At 35.0% G+C, this 26,141-nt stretch overlaps 1 protein-coding gene across 1 annotated transcript in view; it reads right to left on the bottom strand.

Moving 5' to 3' along the window:
- LOC114334907 (peroxidase-like) overlaps positions 1–26,141 on the bottom strand; it is a 95,859-nt gene that overhangs the window by 18,616 nt on the left and 51,102 nt on the right. Inside the window, exons 5-8 of the mRNA XM_028285044.1 lie at positions 21,804–21,931; positions 9,167–9,396; positions 980–1,136; positions 748–918 (exon numbers count right to left, since the gene is read on the bottom strand). Coding sequence (XP_028140845.1) covers positions 748–918; positions 980–1,136; positions 9,167–9,396; positions 21,804–21,931 — 686 coding nt within the window. The remainder of the gene's footprint in view (positions 1–747; positions 919–979; positions 1,137–9,166; positions 9,397–21,803; positions 21,932–26,141) is intronic.

Here is a 26,141-nt window from a genome sequence, read left to right as displayed (position 1 = left end):
ACACGTGCGCTTTCTAATCTGTTTGTTTTTTTGTGAATTTATACGTTAGCAAGGGACGTTTTAATTGTGGAACGTGATTTTAATAATTGTGGAACTTGTTATCCTGACAAGTTTATGATTGCGAAAACTAGCAGGTTGTTTTTAAGTTTATTCAATAGCATACTTTTTAATAAATATTATATATTATATATTATATATTATATATTATATATTATATATTATATATTATATATTATATATTATATATTATATATTATATATTATATATTATATATTATCTATTATGTATATTATAATATATGAAAAAATGTTTGTCCGACAAATATGTTGGTCATTTTAATAAGTCCGACACGTAGAACATCTCAAATGACAGGAATTATATTGGTGAAAGATAACAGTCTGATTACTGCATGAGAGTTTAATGAAAGGGCAACGAATCAATTGGAAGTTCTGTCCGACAAAATACATGGGACCTTTTTGTATCTGACGTTCGAATCCTGTATCCAGTTCCACAATTAAAACGTTTTCGTTTCCAATGTTCCCGTACATTAAAGTTTGTCCGACTAAACATCGTTAAGCTATTAACACATTTTCAGCTTGCTATTAATCAACTTTGTTTGGTACGTGGGGTCCAGGCCTATTAATTACGTACACCTAAATTCACTCCTTTTTAAATATATAGACTTTGGGAAAAACTAATAAATATAAAGTTGAAAAAACGAATAAATTTATTGAAACTATGCTTACCTCTTCTGTCATAACATCAAGAAAATCTTCAAACTTTGTAGCCCTTTTTAAACCACATTCTACTCTCATATCATTATAAGTAGGCAATCCGTGGTCTCTGGATCTTTGAATATCTATACTTTTTGTATCTTGTCCAAATAATAGGAAACGCAGAAACATACGCCTCGTAAACTATAACAGTAGTACATAGAATTATTGCTTTCTAGTGAATATAAAATTATTTGTTGCTTACATCAGAGTCATAGTAAATATCTGAAGGCATGCTAGCTTGTAAAGCCATCCCCCTGACTAATCCGTCAAACACGTTAGCTTTTTCCAATGCAACAGGTCTATCTAAGTGATCCCTTAATATAAGAGAATCATATTGGCAACCCTTTTCATTAAATAAGCTAAAACATCAAAGTAATCATAAACTAAACACTTCTGAGTAACGACTGTATTATATCTATTTACAGGGTGTGTCAAAAGTAGCGGGACTGTCGAATATTTCGCGAATTGAATATCGCATCGAAAAATTAAAATTGAATTTTCACGAATTGAAATATATAAAACGAGTAAAGTTTACTGTAATAAAACAATTAAAATAATTAAAATAAAACAATAAACAATATTTTAAATCCAAGACATTTCGTCGAAAGAAACTGCTTAAGAAACTGGATTTTAAAAATGATTTTGAATTTAAAATATCTCAGTGCCGTACTATTTCTTTAGCACAAAATTATTAATTGCGCGATTAATATAAAATGCGCAATAAATTCCTCTTAAAACCCACCTAATTTCATTTTCATAACTCAACCGGTTTTAAAACAATACAAAAATTGACAAATTGAAATAAAAATTTCGACACCCCATATCTCGGAAACGAAGAATTGGCGAACATACGTATATAGGGCAAACTATCATTATTATTTATTCATGTAGAATTACCCCTTAAAGTTTGTCATACTTATTTACTAACACCCTGTATAAACGCATATATAAATTTGTATAAACCCTCGTTACGTGTAATAATTATAATAATTAACTTATTAATAAGTATTATTAACTTACATGCATGCATTTTTCAACTTAGTGTGGCATTTCTTATAAACAATCATTGGAATTTATGTTTTTACCATAAATTTAAGTTCGATGAACGACAAAAAATTAATGTGTTTTAGTACCGATTATAATTAATAACCAGACTAATTAGGTATTAAAACGTTTTGGGTTAAAAATTTTTAAGTGTATTAAAATGAAGATTTAATTGCATTAAAAATTTTAATTGTATTAAAATGTATTCATATTTTCTTGCATTAAAAACCATTCAGCGGTTCATCAAAATGATAAATACAATAGAAGGTCCAGATCACGCCGAAGGGGAGCAAAATACACAGGTAATGATCAATTATTATTGGTCTCTTCGTGTTTCAGAAATAGACATCTAACTTCAATTATTGAGCTGACAAATTGCATAAACGAAATTCGACATATACTCTGGGCTAATTAGCAAAATACAAGGAAAAGTTATTTACCAGCAATTTTATTGCTGGAATCGAATCTTATGATTGTATATTAATAATATAGGTATGCAAAGTCCGCAGATAGTGTGCTACTTTTTTTATAAACAAAATGGCGCCCGAAAATCGTGTTTTTTTCAATTTTTGCTCAATAACTCCAAAGATTTTAATTTTACACCAAAAATACTCAAATAAATATTTACCGGAATTTTTCCGGAAAATGCGGGTTTTTCCAACAAGATCTTTAATTTTTAACTAAAATTTTAGATAAATAATTGTCTATCAATAATTAAATAACTTGGTAATGTAAAAGCTCCTTTTGTATAGATAATAATTTCAGAAGCCCATGGAAATTGAATGAAACGTTTAGCAACAATTGAATTGCTAATTTAAAATTTACGGTTGGCTATAATAACCACAATATTTACGATACATAAGAATAACTATGATTTTTGTACAAAAAAGCACTGTACGTGTCTAACGTACTTTACAGAATTGAAATTGGACTATTTAAGCGGCCTCAGGAATATTTTAAAATTATAAACAATTTTTTGGCTTATAAACAATTAGAATATCTCCGGAAATATTAAATTAAATTAAACCATTAAAACGGTATTAGATAAAAAGTGGCAGGACGCTTCTTCTAAAAGAAAAAACATTTAATAGTGACAAGTGGTTCCTGAGATACAAACGGTCAAAATTAACCGACATTTACGGCAACGATATAAATAATAGGATCGTTATTTTCAATCCTTCACCTTTTTAGTTCTGTCCTCTTTCTCCACACCAATTTTCATATCTTTAAAATACTCATAACATATATTTTTATAATAAAAACCATCGATATTACGAGTGAAAATTGCCAAAAATAGCAAAATTTCAATCAAAAAGTAGGTTGGAGAAAATGTAATCTCAAACTTCAAAATCGGTATACGTAAAAAAAATTCATTTTCTCGGCTTCCCATGGAACAATTTTCTTCATTTTTTTTTGTTCCCAAGTAACTCGAGTAGAGCCATCCAACTAACGCATTATTAACTATCAAACTTGCTTTTATTTTGTTATAATAGATTAATTTATTTACAAGAAAACAAAACTACGTATTTCTTCCAGCTGTAGACATTTTTAAGTTAAACTTACTACTTACCGTTAAAAACACAAATATTCTCATTTGAAAGCTGTATAATTGTTTTAACAATCTTTATTAAACAAATTAAAAAAATTGGTTATAATCAATAAATTCATTTCATATAACAAAACAAAAGCAAGTTTGACATTTAATAATGCGTTAGTTATATGGCTCTACTCGAGTTACTTGGGAACAAAAAAATAATGAAGTAAATTGCTCCATGGGAAGCCGAGAAAATGCATTTTTTTAACGTATACCTATTTTGAACTTTGAGATTTCATTTTCTCCAACCTAATTTTTGATTGAAATTTTGCTATTTTTGGCAATTTTCACTCGTAATATCGATAGATTTTATTATAATAATATATGTTATGCGTATTTTAAAGATACGAAAATCGGTGTGGAGAAAGAGGACAAAACTAAAAAGATGATGGTTCGAAAACTATGATCCTATTGTTTATATATTTGCCGTAAATGTTGGTCAACTTTGACCGGTTGTATCTCAGGAACCACTTATCACAATTAAACGTTTTATCTTTTAAAAGAAGAGTCCTGCCGCTTTTTTCCAATACCGTTTTCATGATTTAATTTAATTTAATATTTCCCGAGATATTCTAATTGTTTATAAGCCAAAAAAATTGTTTATAATTTTAAAATATTCCTAAGGCCGCATAAATAGTCTAATTTCAATTCTGTAAAGTACATTAGATAGGTACAGTATCGTAAAGATATCGTAAAAATCATAGTTATTCTTATGTATCATAACTATTGTGGTTATTATAGCGACCGTAAATTTTTAATTAACAATTCAATTGTTGCTAAACTGTTCATTCAATTTCCATGGGCTTCTGGAATTATTATCAACACGAAAAGAGCTTTTATATTACCAAGTTATTTAATTATTCATAAATAATTACTTATCTAAAATTTTAGTTGACAATTAAAGATTTTGTTGGAAAATCCCGCATTTTCCGGGGAAAATTTTCGTCGAAGTAAATCGGAAAAAACCCGTTTCTATGCAGAATTTAATTACGGTGAATTTTTATTTGAGTATTTTTGGTGTAAAATTAAAATCTTTGGAGTTATTGAGCAAAAATTGAAAAAACACGATTTTCGGGCGCCATTTTATTTATAAAAAAAGTAGCACACTATCTGCGGAATTTGCATACCTATGTTATTAATATATACGATCATAAGATTCGATTCCAGCAATAAAATTGCTGGTAAATAACTTTTCCCAAAAATGGCCTATTCTCCGATAATCTGCCCAGTCTAATATGGATATTTGTTGGTGGACAGTTAGTCGACGACTCCATGAAGCGAATTTATTATTCCGAATACCAGCTCATGTTCACAGCTATCCATGGAACACCGCTGAGCTCCACTTGCTCATGTGCCTATGAACTGGTCCATTGTACGCCCATTAGAGATAACTTGCCAAGAGGGTTATTCGCTAAATTATTTGGAAATTTTCGGTAGATATGGCAGTGCACATCTGGTATAATTATTTTTGACTGCTGCTTAGTTCTTTTAAATTTACCTCAGTCAACTCAACTTCGAATTTTTCGTAGAACACCACAGGTAGTCGCTCAAAGTTTCAATAAGTTTCCGCTAGAACACGAGAATGATAGAGGTCCTGTTGTATTTCCGTCCAGATATTTAACCAAATGTAGCAGTGGCAAATCGTTTGTATGTAGTTGACATATTGGTCATTGCATGGGCCGTTTATGACGTACCCAGCAAACAGACCGACGTGTTAATTACGTGAATTTTGGGTACATTTGTCACCAATATACTTAAACTGCTTACGTGAATTTCACGTGAAAATTTGGTTGGAATGTCACATTGAAAATACGTCTTTAAATTACGTGAATAACTCGTCTTCAATAGACGTGTTATTTACCTTAAATAGCAATAAAATGTTTCGGGAAATTCACGTTGCAAATACGTGTTGATTAACGTATCTTTTAGGGAATGTATATATTAGTATTCACGTGAAAGATACGTCCTCGGTTCACGTAAATAATTCGACCTTAATTAACTTATGAATCACGTAATTATTATCCTCATAATATGATATAAATAAAACAAGCATATAAAGTATTAACAATGTATTTATTTAGTAGAATTTAGAGACTTTAAAACATTTGTCCTGTATAATTATTATACAAGATAATGAACCAAAAATGGTACCGACCTAAAGACACATTAAAAAATTTGCCAACATAAAACACAACACAGGTCACTTTTTATTTCGAGGAGGACACTTCGACACTTTCTTGTTTTTTCTAATTGCATCATGGCACTTCAACCCTCGAGCAGTGAGGTAAACGTTAATACGAAAGACATTATTATAAAATAAACCCGCCTAAAATAAAACGAGGGAAATAAAGCTCTTCACGTTTCACTTTTTGTTGTGAGAAATGTGAGAAGCCAAGCCAGCAGCCAGAGCCAGAGAAGCTGATATTAGAGGATATGATCATCGATTATAAAAATCGATTATTTTTAAATTACAGTTAAACTATTCTACTTACTTTAAATTAGTATTACGAATTTTCTTTTTGTTTTTAAATTTCTTCTACTATTAACTAATTGGTCTTACTAAAAATCTATTTCAATACCAGAATAATATAAAAAAAAATAATCCTATCGAAACGTATCTATTATTCGATAAATCGATTAATTTAGTTTTCGAACCAACTATGTTAGTCACGTGATGGTATTTAAAGGAGGAGAAAGGCTTGGTAGTACTTCATCACCGCGCGCGATTTGAAAATAAGACATCATTTCGTCGCCTTAGTACTATAACTTGATAACTCCAAAATTGACGTTTTTGAGATAACTAGTTCACAAGATGTATTTTATTTGCCTCCATATTGTGTAAAAACTTGATAGCTCACTTCAAACGGGTTAAGTATTTATTTATGATTGACGAAAGTTGATAAAACTCAAATGCTACTAATATTCAGTGCTAAAACTTGACAAGATAAGTTATTAAGCTATTATTTAATCGAAATAATCGTGAATACGACATACACTGAATGCTATAACTAGATAACTCGAGTTATCTAGTTTTAGCATGTGTTTCTCTGAAACCATTGAACTTACCACATAATTGCTATCTGATTATTCGGTTCATTTTAATGCAAGAATTCGAGAATTGTTAGCAGATCTGGCAACCCCTATGGCAGAGAGCTAATTTTCAACAAAATAATGTTTAAAATATTAGTTGTGTTAAAAAGTTCACTTATATGCGACTTAGCACAACATGCGACATTACCAAATGTTAACATTATGGTAATGCTAAAAGTTGATAACTTTAATTTTTCATGTTTTTTTCCATATTGGAAAACAAATTTACACCATATTTCTAAATAGATCAGTTGCCAAAAAGTTAAGGAACAGTATTTTAGAGCCGCAGAGTGAATTCCGTATTTACCAACATCATGGTAGAAGCACAAATATCTTTAAAATCTTTAAACTCGTTTATCTCAAAACTACTAATTTCGAGTTATTAAGTTATAGTATTAAGGCGACGATTTTAGCTCCTGTGATATTTTTAAAGAAAAAAATAGCTTTAAATCAAGTTGGATTGAAATAGTTATGCTAAATGATCTTAAAAGCGAAATCATAAACTTTTTGTTTAAATATTGGTATTATTTACATTACTTTTACGTGAAATACATCTAATTTTTCGACGTCCATAAAATACAGTGAGTAAAATTCAAGCGATACGTATTTAACAAACACCGTTGTAAAATTTTTTTTCCAAAATATTTCTCAAAATTTAACCAAAGGAAGTTATTTCTGTTTCGTGATTATTACGTGGAATAAACGTACCTTTGCGATGTAACCGAAATTCACAAATATTATAAAAAACATGTACTATATTCGTCATTATGATTTTATATTATTCTAATGTCAAACATGTATAAAGAAAGCACTAATATATAGGTGAATGATTTGGCACTGAAATACATTTTTTTCCCGTCATAAATCACCGAGTTACGTATTCGTTGAAATTTGCCGTAAATTTAACGTAATTATCACGTAATTGGGCTCAAGTCTGTTTGCTGGGGTACTCGCAATTCCATCAAGTATTACACCACCGTCGGCGGGGCCCAGTACGACAGTACATCGTAGCCAACCGTAGTCAACTCGCTAGTAACATTTTGAGGTGTTACGTGCCCTATATAGTCGCTACCAGGTTCCTTCAATAACACTTTATGTTCTTCGACAGTGGTTTTTCTAGAACACGATTCTCCCTGTTTTTGAACGTGAAAGGTTTGGTCTCTGCGACCATCAAAATAGACATCTTAAAGACTAGCATCATCCTTTATATTTTTTTTTAAATCAAGTCGTTGCCTTTTTCTTTGTCGATCTAATTTAGACTTGTCTATTACATAGACTTGTCATTTTTCTAGCGATCATTGCTCCCTTTCTACTCGATAACCCCGTTCGGTCTATTGCAGTCAAAGTTAGGCGGTGTAGGCATAGAGTGCTTAAGGGTATTATGGGTCGTTCTGGACCTGGACAAATTTGCCTAGCGGTGGGGTTTAAGGTTGTTTAAATTAAATAAGTATTTTTTTACTACATTTGAAGCTATTTTTAGTCGTTTGTTTTTTTTTTATTTTTTTAGGGGTTAGGTGGGGGGGGGGGGGGGGGAGCGGGGGCTAAATATTAAAATATAAATAATATTGCTATTCATTCTATACCATCTGGCAACTTTCTTCACTACAGGCATAAAAAACTAGAGAACCGACCCACCCTAATGCCCATCGATCAGATCAGCCCATTCAGGACCAGATTCTACAATAAGAGATAAACAACCCGCATGGACAGGCTCTGGTTACCTGTGCTGATACTCTATCCCTCAGCAATGTTGTGTATATCCCACAGCTCTTCAGCATGCAGTGTCCAACTGCAGCTTGCTTCGTATATTCCGCTTAGACGAATCGTCCTTTTGATTGCTTTCTTTTTCTTCATCCTCTTTAAAAGCAATTCTGGTTGTTTATTGGCGAATTGATACCTCTATGGAAGGCTGTCATCCCATCTTTTGAGTGGTCGGCCGATATGTCTTCTACCGATTAATAAGTTAACTCTTAATATTTTGACCACCTATGTCTCCTCCATTCTGCTTGTGTGGTTATGCCATTCTTTTTTTTTCTCTTTAGTGTCCATTAGGTTATACATTGTACTTTACATTTGTCTTTTAGTATCTTCACTCCTCTTTCGATCTTTCAGCTTATTTCCTGTAATTCTTCTCAGTACTCTCATATCTGCCGTTTCCAGTAGTTTTTGTGTTGTGGCTGTATCGTGTCTTGTTTCTGATACATTTGTCATTATCGGTCGTACACTGATTTTATAAATTCTTGACTTCATCTCAGTGTCAATATCTTGGTTTCGTCATATTTATGTATATTGTAAGGCATCCTGCCAGTCTTTTTTTTGTACTTGATTTTTCACTTCTTTGTCCAGGTCTCCGCAGCTTTACAACGTAATTCCAAGATATCTTATTTCCATTACTTGTTCAATACTGATACCATCAATTTCTATTTTATATCTGATTGGTTCTTTACTGATTACTACTGTTTTAGTTTTCTGAGATAAAATTGTCAGATTGAATTCTTTTGCTTTCCCTTCTATGTGCTCTGTCTCTTTACAATACCTTCTCCACGATTCTCTTTTTGTCGTGCTTAGTTCCTTATTACATTCAGATATTTTATTTTTACTATTAATGGTGAATTACTTAATTAATATTATTAATGGTGAAATTAATGGTGAATTACTTACCCCATTTTACCAGCAATGAGCGAATGAAATTGTCTAAGAGTTCCATGAGCGAACTCGTTATATATATGTGGTCTCACATTTTCATCGTAATCGTCTACATATTGGTTAAAATATGTTTTAATATCATATATTATTTCATGCTGCACCAGAGCTTGGTATCCAGCGTACACCGGTAATAACTCATAATAGGTAATGTGCTGCCATTGTGCTATATTGATGGCTCGAGCTGTCTGTAATCATTAAAAAATAAAATAGCTATTTGTATAACAGGGGAGGAAAGTGCTTCTTTTCCTCCCGAGAATGAAGTTTACTGCCCGACGCGTAGCGGAGGGCAGTAATCATTTAAGGGAGGAAAAGGCACTTTACTCCCATGCTATATATATGGTTTTTCCACCTTCCTCAAATAAGTAATTTTTTCAATTTTACTTAATTTATTTATGTAACTAACCAACAAAATTTATTAGAACTAAAACTGACAAGTAGGTACAATATAACTGTCAACTGTCAAATATAAGTCAAATTAATAATGTAAACATTGTTAAATCAAAATAACAATTTACTGTTTTTACCATTCTGCAAAATACAGAGTGTTTTATAAATAAACGTTAAAATGTATAGATACTTACGTAATAGAAAATAGATAATGTACAGGGCGTCAATAAGTTATAATTCATGAATGAAATACCATGACGTCACTTTTACTTTTCCTCCCTAGGGAGGAAAAGTACAACTTTGCTCCCTACAATCAGGTCCAGAAAAGTATACTTTCGGTAGAGGTAGGTGGAAATAGTTATTTTCCTAACTAGTGCGGAAAGTGATACTTTCACGAACGAGGCTGCCGTTGACCCGAACGACGCGACGCGATAGCGGAGTTCGGGCAAGCACTCGAGTGCGGGGAAGACACTTTCCGCATGAGTTAGGAACAATATTTTTCCACCTACCTCTACTCAAAGTATACTTTTCCTGACTTGATTGTAGGGAGCAAAGTCGTTATTTTCCTCCCTAGGGAGGAAAAGTAAAAGTGACGTCATGGTACCTATGTTATTGATGAAATACCTTATTGAAGCCCTGTACAATATTCTATTATCTATTACGTAAGTATCTATACATTTTAACGTTTATTTATAGAGCACCCTGTATTTTGCAGAATGGTAAAAACAGTAAATTGTTATTTTGATTTAATTTTTACAATGATAATTTGACTTATATTTGACAGTTGACAGTTATACTGTACCTACTTGTTAGTTTAAAGTGCTCTAATAAATTTTGTCAGTTACATAAATAAATTATATAAAAATGAAAATATCACTTAATATTTGAGGAAGATGGAAAAATCATATGTATAACATGGGAGTGTTTAATATTTTTCAAATAACTATCGAATGATACCAAACACGATCTCCCACTCCACACCCTGGAGGTTGGGTGGGGGTAACTCTAAAATCTTAAATAGGAACCTCCGTTTTTTATTGTAGTTTTGGTTTCCTCATGAAAGAATAAGTAACGTTTATTTGAAACATTATTTAGAATTGTTGATAGATGGCGCTAATAAATCGTATTTTTCCGATTACAGCGCCATCTATCAACAATTCTAAAAAATGTTTCGAAAAAATGTCACTTATTTTTTCATGAGGAATCCAAATCTGCAAAAAAATGGTGGTTTCTATTTAACCCTACTGTCCCGTTCGAGTCAACTACACAAATGTACTGTTCGGGTCAATATGACCCAACTATGGTTTACGCTCCTTAATCGAAATAAAATAAGCTAATGGTGATAAATAAAACTTTACTAACAATAAATTATGGTTAACTAAACAAAAATTATGTTATTAATGTAACTTAAACCTTCTTAACAAAAACAAAAGACATTTTTTCTTTCAAAAAAGCCTAGTAACAAATATCTACAAAAATTTAATTCAGTTTACAACTGGGACATTAATAAAAAGAATGGATTTTACAAATATGTTTGTGATGTAATCCAATATAACAATTTGTCTTGTCATCGTTTTTACGGCAAGTTTACAGCGTGTTCGTTTAGCAGGCGGAGTTAGATTTAATAGACGGTTCACTAGCATTTCCATCTTGTCTACTTGTTCATTCTCGTGTCCTTTTTGCCAGTTCGTAAGAGCCTTTAGTTATTGGTATATTTTTTCTGGAAATGATGACTAGATTCATTAGTTTTTTCCCAATTCCTCAAGAAAAATTCGCCGTTTTCCCAATTGATTGGTATTCCATTGGATATTTATTGATGCCCATAATACGAACGCGTTGTAGGCAGAAATGTCCAGTAGATTATAAAAAACAATCATTGGCCAGCGATTTATCTCTTCTCACATATATACGTGCCAACAAGCTAATCTAGAGTATCCATTGCTCCCTTATTGGAATTGTAATCTAAAATAATTTGGGGCTTTTTCATTTGATGAAAATGATGCATGATGCCTCGATTCATGATGCAAAGTACTCATAAGAACAACATTTTTATTATTTTTGGGAATATTGTCAAATCTTGCATGAAGCAAAAAAGACGAGCTATGAACTTCTCTATTCGCGATTTTTGCTGAAAGCTCCGGTTTATTTTACTTATAATCCCAGGCGTTGTATCTACTTTGTTTTAGAAGAAATTTTCCCAAATTTTACGATGAAAAAAAGTTATTATACACGTAATATTGTGGCATTTCAAATCACTACTCAAGTCACACATCACACGCATTTCTGTATAGATCTTCAATTTTAGAGCATAAGAAGTTTTACTGTTCATAATTACATAAACCCTAAAGTTTTGTGCCATATTTCGCTGGCTTGCTGGAATATACCATTTGAAGGGAGAGCGGTTGCCTCTAAAGGCAACTAGTTGCTTATCGACGGTAACATTTTTATCAGGGTTAAAAGTTCTGTTTACATTTTCTACCCATGTTTCATAAATTTCACGTATTGCCGCAAGTTTATCAAAACGTCTTCTATCCTGTCTAGTAGTTTTGTTATCAAAACGTATTACTGGCAAACTTTCTGTAAATAGATCAAGCGACATTGTTGATCTAAATATAGTACGACCCGTTTCTTCATTCCATAAACTTTTAGTTGATTCACCATGGGACTTATAAACTCGAGCTAAAAATAAAAAACCAATGTATGCTTGGAAACCAACTTTATTTATGTCTTTCCAGTTGGTTCCAAATACATGCTGTCTGTCCATGTTGGTCATATTTATAATTTGGTTTGCAACATCGTCCAGCTACACTACAGTTGATTTTACAAGTTTTAGCTTGCAGTAACCTGTTTTTATTTACAGACGTATGCGGCTGACAAACACACAGGTACTGCTAATATAGAATACTGCCAACTAAACACACATACACAAGTAATTTTTAACGGTTTAAATACTCGGGTCACATTGACCCGAACGTACCATAGGTAACAATTTCATTTTTATCAAAAAAATCAGGAAGTTGATTGTTTATCTCATATGCAATTCAAAGACCTCATATTAGGTAATAAAGTCACGAAACACCAAATCGTTAGGCCGCGTAATAATTTGTAAAATAAGAAATAAATTATTTTTTGGGTCAAATAGACCCGAACAGGACAGCAGGGTTAAGATTTTAAATTTACCCCCCTCCCCACCTCGATGGGTTGGGTGGAGTGTGTGGGTGGGGTGGACAAATGTCACTTATGTTTTCATGAGGAATCCAAATCTGCAAAAAAATGGTGGTTTCTATTTATGATTTTAAATTTACCCCCCTCCCCACCTCGGTGGGTGGGGTGGAGTGGAGTGGGTGGTTTGGTGTTATTGGATAGGTTTTTGAAAAATAATAATTTTTAATAATAATAATTTTTTATTTGGAAGTGTATTTCTCGAGATATTCGACGGTTTCTATAATTTACTTACGATATCATCACTTCTTGACACATCGTTTTTTCCGATTACAGCGCCATCTATCCACAATTCGAAAAATGTCTCGAATTGTTGCTTACTTTTACGTATTAAATCCAAATCAGCAATAAAAACTGGGGGTTTCTATTTAAGATTTTAAAGTTTCCCCCACCCCACCTTCAGAGAGTGGAGTGGGGGAAACTGTTTTGGGTCATTTGATAGATTTTTAAAGAATTATGGAACACGTATTTAGTACGGTGCCAGCCACCGTAGGAGCAGCACGTGCCAGCGAGCGGAGCGGAAGAAAGCCGAAGGAGTGGGAGTGACTTTGACACTTAACGTTCCCGAAAACGGATTGAGACAAGCCGAACTGAACCGACTACAAGCACAACCAGCAGATTGTCGATCTTTCGATGTATGCGCGGTATATTAAGTACGAATGGATTATTATAAAATAAGTATTTTAGAAGTTTAAAATTTCTAAAAATCTTATAAGTTTTAAAAGTATTTAAAACATTGTTTATTTTAAATCATTGTTCATTATCACCTAATATATTATTCTGTTCTGAAGTTATTTCTTTGTAGCATTTATGTAATTTATTATTCTAAAAGGGAAATAAGCCACAATTTAACTTAAACAATGATTGTATTAACGTTTCCACTTCCACATCAGACGTTTACATACAACAAAAGTAGTTTTTAAGTGTATCAAAAGTGGTGGTTGTGTTTTTTTTTTGTAAAATTATAGGTCTGGATCCCGCGTATAAAAAAAAGTTGATTAATAGCAAACTGAAAATTTGTTAATAGCTTAAGGGTGTCTAGTGGGATAAACTTTGATATATGGGAACACTGGAACAGGGGCAGTTTTAATTGTGGAACAGGTTAAAAATTTGGAACGGTCACACCACGAAAACGGCACATGTATTTTATCCGACAGAACAAACTTAAACTCTTCAAACAGAGATTAAACTCTCATGCAAAAATCAGACTGCTATTTATCACCAAATGGGCGATTTAATGAGTGGAACATGTAGAATATGTCAAATGACAAGAATTATGACAGGTGATAAATAGCAGTCTGATTTTTGCATGAGAGTTTAATCTCTGTTCCGAGAGTTTAAGTCTGTTCTGTCAGACAAAATAAATGTGCCGTTTTTGTGGTGTAACCGTTCCAAATTTTTAACCTGTTCCACAATTAAAACTGCCCCTGTTCCAGTGTTCCCATATATCAAAGTTTATCCGACCAGACACATTTAAGCTACTTACACATTTTCAGCTTGATATTAATCAACTTTTTTTCATACGCGGGATCCAGACCTATTATTACTAATACATTATTTGTCTTTCTTTATTTGCTACATAGCCCGACCAAAGAGCAATCTGACCCAAAAAAATAAAGGAAGAAAGGATGAAAATTTGGGAAAAGGTAGTTGAAATTGTCTATTATTATATAAGAAAAAGTTTACAGTTCTACATTCCCTCCATTTTACAAACCTTCTCGGGTGTGAAAAATAGGTAGGTATACATTCCAAATAAGTCCGGTATTGGATAAAATGATTTATTCTAAGCAACTTTTGTTCTATAGATTTTTTTTACTAAGTCAACCTTTCGAGTTATTTGCGAGTGAATATGTTCATTTTTAACGAAAAAAAAAAAACATATTTTTGGACGGTGTTTCGCAAATAACTCAAAACGTAAGTATTCTATTGAAAAAAATATTCTTAGCAAAAATATAAGTAGCTTATATAAAAGTGAAAAAAATGGTGTATGTAATAAAATATACCTATATATGAAACCTTTAACAAGATCAGACAAGAACATGCAATAGAAAAGAAAGAGAAGAGAAAGATTTGGATGAATGACACTATACTGCAACTTATCGAAGAAAGAAGAAAATCAAAGAACAACAAAATAATGTACAACAAGCTTCAGAGACAAATAAAAACCGAAATACGAAAGGCCAAAAAAAGATGGTTAAAATCACATGATAGTGATTCTTAGAAAAATATTTACTAGAACAAAAACATAATAGGTAACATGCTTAAAAAGGTGAAACAAGGAGCTAGTCTTCCCAAATCCAACACAGCTAGCAAACTGCGAGACCAACAGGAGAATATTATCACAGACAAAAGTTAAGAAATCTGCATATGGACAAAATACATACAATATCTCTTTGATGATACATACTAGATTCGATCCGAAGTCAATAGGTAGGTTACCTTTCGAGTTATTTGCGAGAGAATATTACAATCATTGTTTAAGTTAAATTGTAGCTTATTTCCCATTTAGAATAATAAATTACATAAATGCCACAGAGAAAGAGCTTCAGAATAATATATTAGGTAATAATGAACAATGATTTAAAATAAACAATGTTTTAAATACTTTTAAAACTTATAAGATTTTTATAAGTTTTAAACTTCTGAAATACTTATTTTATAGTACCTAATCCATTTGTACCTAATATACCGCTCATATACCGCGTATACATCGAAAGATCGACAATCTGCTGGTTGTGCTTGTAGTCGGTTCAGTTCGGCTTGTCCGAATCCGTTTTCGGGAACGTTAAGTGACTTTGACTGTTGAACTTCTCAGTTCAGCTACGAATGTAAGCGTAGCAAGCAGTTGGGCGCTTCTCACTGTCTGACGCAAGAAGAAGAGGCAAAAACCAATCTACTGGATGTGGTGAACTTGGGGAGTTTGATTTTTATTGTATTCTCTGAGACGCCACAGCTAGAGATTGATTAGCGGAAAAAGCAAAACGGGCTCGACGTGAGCCCGTTACGGGATTTCTACTGTGCCTCCGTCAGGGTAGACACTGCAAGGTGTAGTTTTTTAACCTACATCGGGCAGCCCCGGCCCCTGGGTCAGTAGAACGAGAATCAGCAAGAGGAACCCTAATCCAGTTCTGTCTGGGTTAGTGACCAGCCGCGATAACTCCAGGGAAGCCGACCCTGAAACCGTACTGGCAACGGGCCAGACGGCTGAAAAAAAGGCTCGTCAAAATTAGGACAGTTCGCCCCCAGATGATTGATCGAGATAGGTCTCGATCACCTCTCCCTTCTATGGCCATTCCGCCAACCTATGAAGATTCACGTAAAGTGGATCTTAACCTTTTTTAGGAGTTAAGTTCCGATGAAGCCGACGGTTATTCAACTGTGGATGACAAAAGTGGGAGAGACGGGGATTTTAAACTCCCTAAGAGTGAAAAGAAGAAGGAAAGTCTAAAAAGAAGAGAGGCGAGAAAAAGAAAAAAAGCGAAGAGGAAAAGAAAGACAAGAAAACCCAGAAGTAGAGGCCATGGAGGAAGAAGTCCCCGACGAGGCAGGCAGAGGTACACTTCGCGTCATATAAAACTGGTACACTTTTTTTCCTAATGTAAACCTGTGTTCAGACTGACAATTATTGTTCGTGAATCACTTCGTTGTTGCCATCACAGACAACGGAATTGCACTAAATCTAAATACAAAAAAATAACGTTTAAAATGTATATTTCCAATTGTAATACATATATTTAAATTCCACACTTGTTCACAGTAAAAGTTATTTATTTTGTAATAATTTCAAATTAAATTTTTAATTTTTCCAGTGTGTTTTATTTATTCTACACAATTTAATACAGTTTTGTCCTACAATTTACGAGAAACCAATCACACCTCTCGATTTGACATTAAACATAATAATTTAAAGTCATGTCAAGATTTATTATCTATCATTATTTTTGAATTGAAATATTTTCATAAATTATAATTAAACACGAATCAATGTATGAATAGTTAATTGAGATGACGGAAAATTACAATTGTTTTAGTTTTTAGTATATTAAAAAATGCGGTCTGTCGTACAGCCCCGTTTTTACCTAGTTTGATATAATATTTTCGTTGAACTGGCAACGTTGCCCTAGAAATTAGAATGACACTTGTGACAAGATCAACTTACACAACTTGAAAAACACGATTTTCGGTTATAAGAGTTGAACCAGTTTTTTTGACGCGAAGTGTACCACCAAAAGGGCTAGGACAGCAAATGAAGCGGGTGACAAAGAAAACAACGACAAAGAAGAGCTCCTAAAAGAGCTAGCAGCCCAAAAAGAACTGATGAGACAGTTTCTCGAAGCCACCAAAACCAGGGAAGCCCAGTACGAGGTACGGCTGGTGAAAAAGGATGAAGAGATAGCCCAGCTGAGGGCCGAAATAGCGGAGCACAAGCAAGAAATATTGGAGATGAAAGACGCGATGGTCAAGTCACAAAAGCAGGTGGTGGACCGGTTAGACGTGCTGATGGAAGCCCGAAGCCAGGAGAACAAGAGCCAACAACAACAGGAAAAGCCACCATCAAAGCTGCCAAAACCAAAGTCAACGACTGAGAAGCCTGAGAAGAAGACTGAGAAAAAGACAGAAAAACCGAAAAATAAAGAAGATTTCCCGTCCCTGAAGATACCAATTTTGAAAGAAGAGTCGACGGCATGGGAACTTCAAGCAGACAATGCCATGAGGGCTGCTTCATCCCCAATACAGGACACATGCAACCTGCCCCGAGGACAAATTCGACCAATCCACCCACCTACGAACACAGGTGGGGATACGCCTGAACTGAGAGGTCCCAGTGATTCAGAGACGGAACATATGGAGACGAACCAAGAAAACACCACCGTGTTGTCTGATCAACAGGCAACACCATACCGAAAACCGCCTGTAACTAAATTGCACAGCGTCAGCGAAACAGGGGCCATCCTCACCATAGCCCAAAAGGAAAAAATATATACAATCAATAAGATTTCCAGGAGTGGTAGGGAAACCCTCATTCAGGCGAAAAGTCCTGAAGATTACAGAAAAATGGTAATGGTGAGGATAGTGGAAGAATATGCGAAGACATACGACGCCAAAGACAAAACCAAGAGGCTACAATGGATAGCCTTTCCTTTAGACGAAGACGTAAAATCCAGAGTGGTTTTAAGAGGGTTACCCACTGACACTTCCGAGAAGACAATAAAAGAAGAAATGGCAGCACAATATAATATTTTCTGCCATTCAGCTAAAAATATGTCAACCAGAGCCGGCCCCAAGAGACAACTCCCAATGTTCGCCCTGACTCTGGATCACGAGGACATCGAGGGAGCCAAGCGGATCACAAATTTGTGCCAAATGAAGGTCGTGGTAGAGGACCAACGGAAGGCAACAGGACCTACGCAGTGTTTCAACTGACAGGGCTATCACCATGCACAGAACGCGTGCCACAAGGATCCAAGGTGCGTAAAATGCGGCGAGGACCACCCCACAAAGCTATGTACAAAACCCAGAAAAACCAAGGCAACCTGCGCCAACTGCAAAGGAAGTCACCCCTCAAATTACAGAGGATATCCGAGATGTCCAACGTGGGGAAGACCACCACCAAAGAGGCCATAACAACAGACGTCCAGAAGACAGCAAGCAACCGGGGTATCATACGCCCAAGCTACGCAAAACAAACAACAAACAGTGATCCCCCAAGACGAAGACTACCTAGTCAGAATGGTCACCAACATTGTGACTAAGGTAGTCCAAGAATTGATCCTAGGCACCAGGCAGACACAGAAGTAATGCAGGCAGACAGGGGAAACTTGAGGATAGGCTCCTGGAATCCGGGCGGCATATCAACAAATCAAAACATCATGGATGAACTCGCCAACAGATACGAGATGAACATCGTAGCAATACAGGAAACCAAGCTTACAAACAACTTTAACCTAAAGTTTCCTGGGTACGATGTATATAGGGACGACCTCAAAAGAAGATCAGGAGGAACGGCAATCCTAGTCAAGAAGGGAATTAAACACACCAGATTCACGACCCCATCACTGTTAAACATGGAGGAAACAACAATAGAAGTTAAAATGAGGTAAGGCGCAATCAGAATAACATCAGCCTACGTAATACCGCAAGACCCACTAATGGGCGATGACCTAGATGCGTTCTTAAACATCGTTGAAACATCCATAATAATAGGAGACCTAAATGCAAGATCGATCCCCCAACTGGAACGATAGACTTACGAACAGAAACGGACGACTACTAAATAGCTATATAGAAAATAACGAAGATAGAGTGGCAATGGGCCCAGAAGCACCAACACACTTCCCAGGAAATGGACTTCCCACCCATATCGACATCGTTGTAGCCAAAAACCTAGGACTACAAGCTGAACTAATCACGTTGAACGAAGGAACAACAGATCACAACCCCATTCTACTAGAAATAGGAACATGGCAAGAAACAAACCCGCCGAAAAGTATAAAAAAAGAAAATAAATTGGACGAATTACAAAAGACTAGTGACTGAAGTAATAAACATAGTGCCAATTATAAATAACCCTCAACAAATAGAAGAAAAAGTCCTAGCGCTAGAAAACATCATCCAAGAAGCAATTAGAAACAGCACAACAGAGGAAGAAGACGAGATCCACACGGGAAGGTTCAAAGACATACCACAAGAAGTACAAGACTTGGTAAGGGAAAAAAATAGAGCGAAGCAAATAGCCAGAAGAACAAGAAACCGAGTAGACAAAACTTGGGCAAATACACTAAACAGAGAGGTCAAAACGGCTCTACAACTACACCGCAGCGAAAAATGAGACAACTTTGTACAAGAGATGGAAGAACTAGACTCAAACATGAAAAATGTTTGGAAGCTCAAGAAAATGATGAGAAGCGACAGAAAACCCATCCCCTCATTACATGGAGAAAACGGCATGGTGTATACCATAGAAGAGAAACAGAGGTGATGAGGTCTACACTCGAAAGAGAATGCAGGTTAAACTTCCACCAAGACGATGACGTAGACTTCATGGAAGAAGTCGAAGAGCAAGAAGAAAGACCAGAGGACCCAGAAGACATCATTCCCCCAACATCACCGGAAGAAATCCACGAACATATAAGAAATAGTTCACCGAGAAAAGCGCTTGGTCTAGACGAAATAACAAATAGAGCCCTAAAGTATTTGCCTATAAGAGCTATAGTGTACTTTACGAACATAGTGAACGCGATATTAAGATACAAAATATTCCCGAACAGATGGAAAGGGGACCATGCTATCATGATCCCAAAACCTGGCAAGAATCACACATTCCCGCAGAACTACAGGCCAATCAGCTTACTCCCAGCGATCAGCAAGATAGTGGAAAGAATTATCCTCAGCAGACTGCAAGCGGAAACCAGCAGGTTAGAGATAATTCCAGAAGCTCAATTCGGATTCAGACCAGAGCCCTCCAGCGAGCTAAAAGTACTCAGATTAACTGAGTACATAGCAGCTGGATTCAACCACAAGCAGTACACTGGAGCAGCATTCCTGGACGTAAGCAAAGCTATCGACACAGTATGGCACAAGGGGCTCATATACAAAATGCGAGGTTATGGGTACAGCGGAGCGATGACGAGGCTGATCTCCTCGTACTTAGGCGGCCGGAGTTTCACGGTTCGTATAGGACAAGTCCTGTCCGAGCTCGGAAACCCGGAGGCTGGAGTGCCACATGGAGCGGTTTTGTCACCTCTGCTGTACACAATATACCCCGCTGACGTACCTAGAACACCAGGTACCCTAATGAGCCTCTACACCGACGATATAGCGATAGCGGCCAAACACAGAAACGTAGACAAAATAGAAAGAAAAGAAAAAAAGAAAGAAAAATAAACTAAGAGAAGAAACGGCGTTAAGACTAACAAATAGCATAATATTACCGGTATTAATATACGCATCTCTCGCATGGGGACAAGTATGCAACACCCACAAAAAGAAAATACAAGCGGTCCACAACAGCAGCTTAAGAGAAGCAGCCAGAGTTCCAAGATACGTCGCAGAAAGATTCCTATTTAGGGAACTTCAACAGGTGAGAGTCACCGAAATGATGACAGATAAGGTAAGGGTCAAATTCGCGGAGCATGAGCACCACCCAAGTCACATACTGCGAGAGATGCTAGGGTATGACGCGTTCCACCGATGGAAGCACAAACGTCCTAAACAGCAAATAGTGGATTAAAGTGAATCGAATAAAGCAAACAAAGAGTGACAAAGTAAAAGAAAAAGTAAAAGTGAAACTAGTAGTCAGTTCATACCTCGAAACACCAAGTGCCGAAGAAACACACAACCCAAGCGTAGGTCTAACATCACGACCAGGTAAGAAAATAGAGGAAAAGGCGCAAGCCAAACAAAAAAACACAAAAAACCAAAAGGGGTAAGCCACCAGAAAAATCATAAAAAAAACAAAAAAATCATAAAATTCTTGAGCACCAAGTCATTGGACCGAGCTAAGTGGGGCTTGGTACAATGACTTGGGACCAAAGCAAGCAATTTTAGTACCGCGGATAAGTAAATACAAGATATAGGCATAGAGCGCTTCACGCTAGTCTAGTTTTGAAATTCGATTAGGGCACCACATTGGAATCTTATTACCCAGGATTCCATTGTGAAGAGCATTTGGCTACGATAGCTGTGCCCCCATCGCGCATCAGCGTGCTGTGGAGGGGAAAGGGATGGCCTGGGGCATTGGAGCGAGGTGGGGTGATCCCTGTTTTAAATTCGGGTCAAAACACCTCGCCCCAATGAATTGTTACACCCGAATGTACTTTTTCGATAGGGTGGACATCTCCCACAGCTCTGGTTGAATCAAATTGCTTGCTTGCTTGCTTGAACACGTATTTTTCAGTTTTCGATCGGATGTTGACTTCGCGAAATATTCCGTTCTGCTAATTTTGGGATACCCTGTATAATAAACAATTATTAAAACATTTACCTGAAAAATTTTTTCGTCATCCCACATAGGATTTAGTGTACAAAGTCCTGTAGCTATTCTGTTGTGTTCCCTTATCCAGAGAATGGTGGTGGCTGTTAGATGAGGATTTTGATTGGTCCGAGGATCCCCTAAAATAATAATAGTAACTAATATTTTTTAATAGTAACTAATATAGCTGGAGCACCACCCAAGTCCCATACTGCGAGAGATGTTAGGGTATGACGCTTTTCACCGATGGAAGCACAAACGCCTTAAACAACAAATAGTGGAATAAAGTAAAGAAAATATAGTAAAAATAAAGGGAAATAAATAAAGCAAATAAAGAGAGACGTAAAGAGAAAGCGAAAGTAAAGTGATAATGAAGTAAAAATAAGTAAAGTAGATAGTTCGTAGCTCGAAAACACCAAGTGCCGAAGAAACACGTAACCAAAGCGTTGGTCCATCATCACGATCAGGCAAAGTCAGCCCATAGAAAAATAGAAGGCGCAAGCCCCAAAAAAAATATAAAAAACTTTTAGTTCCGCGGATGAGTAATTAGAAGATAAAGGCATAGAGCGCTTCACTCTGGCCTAGTTTTGAACTCGATTAGTACACATTGGTTTCTTTTTACCCAGGATTCCATTGTGAAAAGCATATCGCTACGATAGTTGTGCCCCCTTTGCGCATCAGCGTGCTATGGGGGGAAAGGGATGGTCTGGGGCATTGGAGCGAGGTGGGGTGATCCCTGTTTTTACTCGGGTCAAAACACCTCGCACCAATGAATTGTTACACCCGAATGTACTTTTTCGATAGGGTGGACATCTACCACATGTCGGGTTGAATCAAATTGCTTGCTTGCTTGCTAATAATATTTTTGGTTTTAATAGTTATTTATGATGTACGTGTTAAAAGTACAATTTTAAGGCACGCATGTGAAAGTTTGCAAAATGAGCGAAGCGAATTCTGCAATTCACATGAGTGCCTTAAAAATGTACTTTTTAACACGTATATCATACAATATTTTTTCTACAAAGGTTATAAATTTATAAAATACAATATTTTTGTTAATTGCTGAAACCATAAAATCTATGAACCGTAAAAGGTCGAAGTGGTTGTCTACACTCTAGGGGAATGTCTAAAAATTTATAGCGAAAATATTATACCGTTACATAAGCTGGTTATTTCTACAAACGTGTTAAAAATGCAATAATACAGTTTAAATTATATTTTAAAGAACCTTTTAAACCACCTTTTTCAAATTGCGCAAGTTGTACTATTAATATTAATGTTAATAAATGAAATATATATATTTTGACGTTTCACAATTTGACAATTCACTTTTAACAACTGCAGTGCCTTAAAATTTTTAATGCACTAGTGCTTTTTTAACGCTCCTATGAAGTGCTAAAAATTGGATTTTTAACACGGTTTTAGAAAATAGTTATTTACCTAACTAGTGCGGAAAGTGATACTTTCACGCACGAGACTGCTGTTGACCCGAACGACGCGATAGCGGAGTTCGGGCAAGCAGTCGAGTGCGGTGAAGACACTTTCCGCATGAGTTTGGAATAATATTTTTTCTTGGGCCGTACGTTTGAAAAAAAGCCACAAAAAATAGAGTTATATCAATTTTTACTTAGAAGTGAAAATACACAAATTAACTCTTTGACAAGGTTGTCAAAACCAAACTTTCAATATAATGGGTTACCACGACGACGATATTGGTTTCCATGACGACGATTCAAAACCATCGTAATTATCTACTGATCTGACTTTTAAATATTATGTCAAAATAATTTTATTTCATCGAATTATCGCGCTAATTTCATTAAAACATGAACAAAATAAGATAAATTTGAAATAAATTAGTAAATAATATCTAAATATTAAAAATCCACAATTCATCGTCATCGTTCCGAGGTTCCCAACCATTTCATTTTCACTTGCCGTCTCACTTCCAACATGTGAACAAGTCATATATAGATCTCAGATGTTACCTAGGGCAAATTAGATAATATTTTAAACATCCGGGCTTAAGGTAGCATTTTATACCTATGTTTCCTTGACGGACTACTTTTAATGGGCTTGGACCCACATATTTTTGTATAACACTATCTTGGTGGTTAGCATGTACATTGCACGTAAGCACTGATGATGACTGGTAAACCAGTCGAAAACTAGTTATGTGAATTTGATGTGGCCCTTTTGGGGGTTTTTTAAATATACCTTATACAGGATTTACTGTTTTTTTATCGAAATATTAGTTTATTGCATATATTATAATATATTATAATGCCATATTACACGGTATTTTACTTTCCCGCACGCCGTGCTGGAAAATTTACTTTCACGCACGCCGTGCGGGAAAGTGCAACTTTCGGAAACGAAATGCGTGCGTGAAAGTGGCTCTTTTAGCACGGCCCTAGCAAAAATTTGTTCTTGCTGGGTTAAATATTTCTTTCAATTTTCTCAATTTTGTGCTTTTATTTCTAATAGTACTGTATACGGGTAACATTGGGCAACAAAAAATATGTTTTTGTCTTATTCTTATAATAATTTTTACACTCCAAAAATAGTTTTTTTATATCACGTATAGTTTTCTTGTGATAGTCAAACACAAATAAAACTTTGTTATCTATTTACAGCTATACAGATATGGGTTTGCTACAGTAAAATGTGGTTTTGAGAAAAATTCTTAAGTGCATATTTTGCTTCTGGTATATCTCTTTTAAATCACGAGCAGTATAGTCCAGGGTAATAAGGTTTTTCCCATGACACTCAAGCAGCCAGGGTACTGAAGCGTTTTTTCGATAGGTAATACCTATAAGAGCAAATTGTAACTATTTCCTGCGTAGGATCTGGCGACCATTTTTATTTATAAACAATTCATCATCATCATCATCATTGGCTCGACAGCCCTTTCTGGGTCTTGGCCTGTTCCAGGATTCTTCTCCACTCTGATCTGTTTCGTGCTTTTTTTCTCCAGTTTTTTATTTTTAAGGTTTTTATATCATTTTCTATTTGTTCTAAATATCTCAGCTTCGGTCTTCCTCTTGTTCTTTTTCCAACTGGCATCTGTTTGAATATTTTGTTTGGTATTTCGCCTTCTTCCATTCTTTCTACATGTCCCATCCAACGCAGCCGTCCTATTTTAATGAATGTTATGATATCTGGATCCTGGTATGTTTCGTATAGTTAAAAGTTGTACCTTCTTCGCCAAATTCCATTTTCTTTTGTGCCCTTATATATGTGTCGCAAGATTTTTCTTTCACAGGTGGCTAGCAATGTTTCCTCTCTTTTAGTGAGTGTCCAGGTTTCTGAGCCGTATGTGAGTACCGGTCTTATTAGGGTTTTGTATATTTGGCATTTTGTTTTCCTTGCGACGTTGTCTGATCTTAGTTGCCGAATTAAGCCACGATAACTTTTATGGGCAATAAATATTTGCCTCTTCACTTCCTCTGCTTCGTTTATAAACAATTAAGTGTGAAAAAACGGCATTTTTCCCATTTTTTTCAAATCAATAGAAAACAGTGAAACATGGTTTTTTCAGTAAAAGTATCTTTGAGATTACGGAAAAAGCTTTAAAATGACGTATTACAAAGTTTGATATACTCATTTATTGTTAATATAATTGCGAAAAATGTCGGAATTGCAAAAAAAATTCATTTCGCAATATCCATTGCAAAAATTAGTGTACAGCTTTGAAATTTTTGTCACATAAGGATTCTTTAGTGCTTAATATGTGACAAAAATTTCAAAGCGATTCATTCAATTGTTTAAATTTTATTCAAATTGTTTATCCCAGAGAGCATTTTTTTTTTTGCAATAACATAAGTCAGAAAAAAATGACGTTAGAACCATTCCACAGGTGTCAAATGAAAGAGCATGAACTATGTTTTCAAATTGGTTTAAAAAAAGTGAATAAAAAATGCATTTATTAGTAATAAATAATTATGCAAAAGTACCGTAAAGCTTTCCTTATAAACTTTTTATTTTGTTATATAAGAAATTATATTATGTGTTACAATTTTTTATCAATTATGATATAAATAACATTACTTGGTAGTTGTACACTTAAAACAGGGTAAAAATAGTACATTGTTTACCGGGTAGGAAAAGCTTAACATTCCTGGACGACTGTGAAGATGGCTAAGTCGAGGCGCAAGCCGAGACTTAGCAACACAAGGTCCAGTAATGTGGCTTTTCCTACGAGGTAAACATACTATTTTTCGGCAAATCGTTTAAAATTCGACAGATATTGATTGATAATTGATGGATTCGACCGTTACTTGATGGAAGTTCATTTTATCTAACAATAAAACACGAAAACGTTTGTTTTCTATACTTCCACAAAATTTA

This window comes from Diabrotica virgifera, chromosome 1 (genome assembly GCF_917563875.1).
Source record: "Diabrotica virgifera virgifera chromosome 1, PGI_DIABVI_V3a".
In the NCBI taxonomy this organism is placed as follows: domain Eukaryota; kingdom Metazoa; phylum Arthropoda; class Insecta; order Coleoptera; family Chrysomelidae; genus Diabrotica; species Diabrotica virgifera.
The sequence above is the reverse complement of the archived record's forward strand: the minus strand, read 5'-3'. Positions and strand labels throughout refer to the sequence as shown.